The sequence below is a fragment of the Lactuca virosa genome, chromosome 7 (assembly GCF_052849685.1).
Source record: "Lactuca virosa cultivar CGN04683 chromosome 7, Lactuca_virosa_CGN04683_v6, whole genome shotgun sequence".
Classification (NCBI taxonomy): domain Eukaryota; kingdom Viridiplantae; phylum Streptophyta; class Magnoliopsida; order Asterales; family Asteraceae; genus Lactuca; species Lactuca virosa.
In genome coordinates, this window is record NC_136432.1 from 35118766 (window position 1) to 35126205 (window position 7440).

General features: G+C 35.2%; 1 protein-coding gene across 1 annotated transcript; it reads right to left on the bottom strand.

The window, feature by feature from the left end:
* Positions 1-1395: 1395 nt before the first annotated feature.
* LOC145123816 (receptor-like serine/threonine-protein kinase SD1-8) lies at positions 1396-7223 on the bottom strand. The gene is made up of 7 exons (XM_079059021.1): positions 5849-7223; positions 4181-4339; positions 3423-3616; positions 2641-2851; positions 2312-2549; positions 2048-2198; positions 1396-1898 (listed from the first exon to the last, which is right to left on the bottom strand). The coding sequence occupies exons 1-7, from the start codon at positions 7182-7184 to the stop codon at positions 1590-1592; spliced, it is 2598 nt and encodes an 865-aa protein (XP_078915147.1). The 5' UTR covers positions 7185-7223; the 3' UTR covers positions 1396-1589.
* Between the last annotated feature and the right edge of the window lie 217 nt (positions 7224-7440).

Genomic DNA, 7440 nt, shown 5'->3' on the forward strand with positions numbered 1-7440 from the left:
AAGCTAGGTTAGGGGTAAAATGGTATTTTTACCCCAAGTATGGATTTATGGATATGCATTGGAACCCAATTGTTAATTTGGTGTTGTTGTGATGTTGACAGTTCGGGGGCCCGTCATCCAGCAGCCAGAGATTTATCCACAGGACTTCAGCAGTGCAAGGTGAGTCCCCTCACTGTGTTTAGCTGGTCAAAGGCACCAAGGTCGGCCCTTTATTTATTGCATAGTATGATGGTTGTCTGTGTGATAATTATCATCGTTCACGCATTGCTTGATGATAATGTAATTTATGTATGTTATTATGTGGTAGTGGTAGGGGTGAAATAGACCTCGTAACCGATTGAAATACACCGGAGGGTAGGTCGGGTACCCATTGGATTGATATCCGACTATACATTGATATACCGAGTATGGGATAGATCTGCATGATTATATGCTAGTTGTTGATATGTTTAGAGCGGTAGATCTGTAGGACTACCTGTGTTTTTGTCTGCATGATTACCTATATGTTGCTTATGTTTGTTATCTGTTATATGTCGACATATTGTGGTGGGTTGAGGTTGTATTGCTTTGTGTTGTAGCCAACAAACCCGGGAGCATTCAAGATATGAGCTGAGGGTCGGTTGGCATGCCAGACTCATACTGAGGGCTCGGGAGCATTCCAGATACAAGCTAAGGGCTGGTTGGCATGCGAGACTCGTACTGAGGGCTTGAGGGTATTGTAGTCTGATGACTGAGTGGACCCATTGTGTATCGGCATTCCAAACTGGGGTATTCCATCCCGATGATGACTGGACCCGGAGGTTGATTGGGCCTGGGGTATTCTAACCGGGTGGTTGATTGGACCTGACATGTTGTATATACTATCTGTTTGTGTGTTGGTACCTTGGGGGAACTCAATAAGCTTTGGCTTACGGTTTATAGTTGTTGTTTCAGGTACTTCGGATGATCGCGGGAAGGCGAAGGCGTGACTGTATACTTCCTCTACTTATGACTTATGATTTTGGGAGACTCTGATATGGTTAAACAATTTGGAATTAATGATTTTGTAAACATTTTATGACTATGGGTTTTTTTAAGTTTTAATTTATTGTGATTCATGAGTCGTTATAGTCATTTTCCCGTTTTAATTTGTCACATAAATGTCGCGTATATGCAAAGTAAGTTGTAAATTAAGATAATCAGTCACAATGATAACATTTGAATATTTTTTACAAGTTTGCTGGTCAATCATATATAAAAAAGAGTAATTAGGTTCACATGATCATGAGTTTTTATCATGGAGAGTGCATGTGTATCTAGTTGTCAGATTATTTTCATATAAAATATTATTTGGAAAAGATATTTAATTTGGATTAAAATTAATGTTTTACAACAAATTAGTTGAAAATTCATGTATAGCACGAACAAACCTCTGCTTCATAATATAAATCATTCAATCCAAAATTCACACTTGCTATAATGTGTAAATATGACACAATCTACGTTTCTCTTAAGAAAAGAATATTAAATATTAATAAACCAACGTTAATTAAAGAAAAAGAGAAAATATGATGTACAATTGATGCTATATGGCAATCAACATAGTTTCGCTATCTACCATCTAGTATCGACATTGTGATTCCGTTTGTGGTCATGGGATCATCACTTATGTTTGGAGATTCTGTTTCGTTATTTATATTTCTAGTAATCAATCCAGGGTGTTTTGGTTGTGACATTCGCACTGTTTCACTGCTCAATAGCAACAACACCTTTGACATACTAGGTCGATCTTCTGGTTGTCCTTGAACGCATAACAATCCAACTTGTATGCACCTCAAAACTTCATTCTTTGAATATTTGGTCCCAAGAGATCCGTCTAGTAGTTCTAAAGCGTTGCCTTCGTTCCATAACGTCCATGCCTAAAAATATTGTTTTCATCACAAATACAATTATTTAACAATACAAGGACCAAAATGAAATTGACCGTAAGGGTATGACTATTATTTTATTGAATACATAATATTAGAATTACTTTGAAAGTTTTAAAAATGTCACAAATTGTACTTACTTGTCCAAGAAGGTTCATTTTGTTACTCGTGTTGAATGATCCTCTATTCCTTTTACCGCTTACTATCTCGAGAATCAAAACTCCAAAACTAAAAACATCTGACTTGGTTGAGAAATGGCCCTCCATCGCATATTCTGGTGACATATAACCACTACAATAAATTTAACAAAAGTAATTAGAATAATTAAACCAATAAAAAATGCAAGTTACATCATTTAAGAGTCAAAGATATTCAAATTTATGAGCAAATAGAACGATGCTTACTATGTTCCAACCACTATCTTTGTTTCCGCTTCTGTTTGATCGCTTCCAAAAATCCTTGCTATACCAAAATCTGATATTTTTGGATTCATTTCTTTATCTAATAAAATATTACTTGCTTTCATATCTCGATGAATGATTTTAAATCTTGAATCATGATGAAGATAATGAAGACCTCGTGCGGTCCCCCGAATATTTTCTAGTCGGATTTTCCAATTGAGTTTCATGCTTTTCTCTTTATCTATAATGATTTTTGAAGAACACCGTTCAATTTCAACAAAATCAACTTAGGAATCAAAAGAAATACAAAATAACGTCCGTGATAAACTTACCAAAAAGAAACGTATCCAAACTTTTATTTTCCATGAATTCATAAACCAACAACTTCTCTTCAACCTCAATGCAACAACCTAGTACTCGAACAAGGTTTCGATGTTGGAGTTTCGCAATTAACCGAACCTCGTTTTTAAGTTCCTCAACCCCTTGCTCACAAACACTTGAGAGCCTTTTTACCGCTATAATTTCACCTCCTGGTAATGTACCCTATATCACCAACAATAATGATGTCACTTTATCTTGTAAGATGTTTTGAGTATGAGTGTTTAAAACTATATATATATATATATATATATATATATATATATATATATATATATATATATATATATATATATATATATATATATATATATATATATATTAGATATTTTGATATTCAAAATTTTAGATACAGATCTGAGTAAATGCATTTTAAATGATAATACTATATGTTGAAGTTTTAACCAAGGAATTTATAATATTTAATTTTTCACACAACCTAATTGCATGTTAGTTACACTTAAAAAAAACAACATTGCACCTTTGATTGGAGATTACTCCATCCAATTTGAACCAACGGATTCATTTTAATCATATAGAGATTTTCCCCCAACTATTTCATCCAAAAACCAGAATAATTTTATTTCAAATAAAAATGTATATTTTTGGATTTTCATGTAATCCGAGTACCCAAAATTTTCAAAAATCACGATTTATATTTTCGGATTATTTAAGAGTGGATTTTCAGAATTTTGGATATGGTGTTTGAAATCACTCTCTTTAACAAGTACTTTACCTTGTACACACACCCGAAGCCACCTTGCCCAAGTTTATTTGTGTTTGAGAAGTTGTTTGTAGCCACTGCCAGTGTTGTAAAATCGAATAATGGTAATTCGAGTTCGTCCATGACTGTGTCACTATGATAATCTCTCCTACTTGGCAGAATAACTCCATTATTTAATATGATGTGTTCGGCTCTTTCTTGTGGACCTAATTTGGATCATAGCAAAATATATCAAACACAAAGAAATTAATATGATAATCTATATATACAACAACAACAACAACAACAAGAAAACCCAGGAATCCCATCATTAGAATGGAATTTCCTCGAAGTCTGACAGTTGATGAGTATATATGCATGGTATATCATTAACACTCAAGTCTCCGTGGACTTAAGATCGACTACATCACTAAGATGACCTCCCACATTTACACAACGATAACCTTCATTGAGTCGAATTAATGTTGCTCTTTAGTCCATTGTGTTTGTTCATATATCTAGTGTACGTTTTCCTGCATGTATTTGACCAATGTATTCCTATTTTGTTTTTCTGCAAACGATTGTTTCCCATGATTTGAGCCTCTAACCTTCATTGCTACGGTAATCTATATATCATGACTTTAAATATTCAAACTCTTTATTAGTTACAATGCTAGATACGTTAATAGGTGGATGTGATTATGAGTTACTATCAATGTTATTTTAATGGTACTTCCATATTTTAAAATCTTAAAAATAAGGTGTTTGATTCTAAAAATAGTAAAAATTACCTTCTCTATTCCAGGATTGTGTTTTCTTCCTCTTCAAGTAGAAGAGTATCACTATACATATGAACACCGCAAAAGCAGTACTGACGCTAATGCCCACAACTTTGCCAACTTTGCTGCCGTTATCTTTGGTAGTTGGTGGTTCCTCTATTAATTTGGTATCTGCAATATTTATTCATGAGATACAAATAATTTAAGTATTCTTTGTCAAAAAAGACCAACATGTGTGAAATAGATAGTTCAATAAAAACATTTGACTTTATTTAAATTTCAGTATACTACTGAAAAGCTTGTCAACCAAAAGAAAGTCGAAGTAATGGGTAAAATAAAATTACATAATTTGATATAATATGACAAAAAATTATAAGATTAAATCCTTATGGTCCCATTTGAATGCATGCCATGAGCTCGATTCTACTGCCTAAGATGTCCCTCCCGGTACCTGCTTGAGTTAGCGTAAGCGGCTCGTAAGACCAAGGAGTTAGCCACCTTCCGGGTGAGATGATGTGACAAAATAGACTATGGTATTTATTATGAATTCACTACAAGAAATCTTGGCATTACCAGCGACGCCTTTAGTTGGAAATGCTACGAACAATACTACAGGACCCGACCTGTTCTGCAGCATTGGAAAAGTGGTTTCGCTCATTACCGCCACCAAATGATGAAGGAAATGATGAGGACGAGTAGTTACTTTAGGATTTTATGAAAATGTTTTGTAATTTGGAAGAATACTTTAATTAGGTGGTATGGATTAATATTTTGGATTGTTTGTGTATGGATTAATATTTCTATAAAAAGTTATCAGATTTTATAAATGTTATATTGTTTTTTATAAATTTAATGTTAAATAAGCAAAAAAAAAAACAAAAAAAAAAAAAACGAAACAGTTTTTGCGGCGACGTCTTTTGTGACGACAACTGCGTATTAGCAGCGACACACTATTAGCGGCGTCGACCGGCTATTAGCGGCGACAGGTAACATTTAGCGGCGTCTGGATGTGTATTAGCGACGAAGCATTACCGGCTACGCATCTGCAGCGACATGTCGCCGCTAAAGGTATTAGCGGCGACAACCTCAACCATTAGCGACGACAGGCGTCGCCGCTAATACCCAGACTTCTTGTAGTGATTGGGCTAACTATAAGAGGTGCTTTATTTATTTATTTATTTTTTGAAGAAGAAAGTACCAAGGAATTTAATTGGTTTGTATCAATAATGTAAATGAGCCTGTGTTTACAAGAAGGTATATAAGAGTGTGATAATCCATCACTTACGCCAAACCAAATCAAAGAGAACAAATAATTTGTTTCTTCCATCCCTATTTTTTAATAACTCATTCCATTGACTATTTTTTTTTTTTATTATTATAAACTTACGTTTTGTATATTAATGATTTGATATGTTTTACCATATCAGATCTTTAAATTTTCTAAAGATATACATACAGTTTTTTAAATGTTAAATAAAGTATTGTTGTGATATAGAGTTTTATTCTTTTTTTAGTTTATTTTTTTTAAACGAGCAAACTAATTTATTTATAATCTACTCCTAAACACCACTTATATCTTCTAATGATGAGACTTGAATCATACGAAAGGTGAATAATACAAGCATTAACGCACGAATCATCACTTCATTATAGAGTTTTGGATTGAAATTAGAAACATACCCAAATCAGAAACTCTAACGTAAAGATCCTGTGCCTGTCCACCATCTTCAGACTCAGCATACTGCCTCATATCGATGAGATCTCCTTCCCAAATCACACAACCCGACCCGCCTTCAGTGATATTCATATTAGCATAAGCGGCACAAGAACAATTCCTTCTGCAAATCTCCCCACACTCGCTCAAATTCATCTTCCTATCAACAAACGCTTTCGAGCTCTCAGGCAATTTCATGTTCTTCATTGGCAGAAACCCGTCCGACCCGCAATCCAATTTGGAGCTCCGAACACACCCAACAAAACCATGTATTACATCATCCCATGCTTCTTTGTTTTTTGGCTGGAATCCGGTCATACATTTGCATATAGGTATAGCGTTTGCATCACAAACGCCAAAAGGACCACATGTACTATAGTGATCGCAGACATTAACAGGGAAAGTCCAGTAGATCTTCCAGGCTTTTGTTGTTTCGACCCAAACGTATCTTTCATTTATCCCTGAAGAATTTATAATTAATCGCGAATAAATAGAACTATTCAGCAATTTAAATGAATAATTAATCTCATCGGAATTATCCGTAAATTCAAACTGCATAATACTCGCCCCTTTCATCGCCGGCGCACCACTAAACCTCCTCCCGTTCCAAGGCCCAGTCCGCCATGTTATTGTTTCGTTGTGCTTCAACAACACCTCCGGGAACCCATTGAGATTCATTCTGAAAGAATAATCACCAGTCGCCGGATCATTGATCGTCTTCCACGGCCTCAAAAACCGATGAATTCCAGATTTCCTATCCCATCCCAGTTTCATCTCCGGCAATAGAGTATCAGTTGGATAATTAAAGCTTTGCCAAATATAATTCTCTGGGTTCTCATCGTTTTCCGGACGAAGCACAAAGTTACCATTGTCCAAAAGCTGCGCCACCGTCTTCACCACCTTTGTAGGCTGATTTGTCGACCAGACGGTGGTTCCGGTTTGATTTACAAGCACCATGTTGCCGTTGTTGGCGATGGTTAGGTTCCCGGACGATGAAGTAATGGGATTGTCTCTATTAGCTACCCAAACGTATGTTTTCTGCTGAATTCGCTTGTACCAAATGCCTATATACAAATTATTGTTTCCTGGATTGAAGAACCCCAACTCAAAAAATTCACCCTTAGAGACTAGACTTTGATTGATTGTGAGGGGTTGTGAGGGTGTGATGGTGTCAATAGCTAGAGAGTGAAAAGGGTACAAGAGTGACAAGATGAAGATGAAGATGGAGGTGCTGACATGGCTATGGAAGGTTTTCATTCTTCGAAAGTTACAGATTAACACTAACAGAATTTTTGTGTTCATTGATTTTTGGGATTGAAGGTTATATGAAGGTTGTCAACTTCAAAGAATTCGTGGAGATGGTGGTTTTATATTTTTTTAATTCTTGAATCCAGTTTGATAGTTGACTTTTCGGATGAAACTTGATTAATAATTTACGGAAATTATATTGCAAGTACCTCAAGAAGTCAAGAGCAACCGGCAAGTAAACTAATGTGGATAATTGGGGACAGAGTTAGAAACGGTCAAATTAGGAAAAAAGATATACTAAAAATAGTAA

Coding starts and splice junctions, on each gene's coding strand:
- LOC145123816 (XM_079059021.1), bottom strand. CDS start 7,184: ATGAACACAAAAATTCTGTTAGTGTTAATCTGTAACTTTCGAAGAATG. Junction 2,199..2,311: donor AAGATAGTGGTTGGAACATA/GTAAGCATCGTT, acceptor AATTTATTGTAG/TGGTTATATGTCACCAGAAT. Junction 1,899..2,047: donor AAATGAACCTTCTTGGACAA/GTAAGTACAATT, acceptor CAATATTTTTAG/GCATGGACGTTATGGAACGA.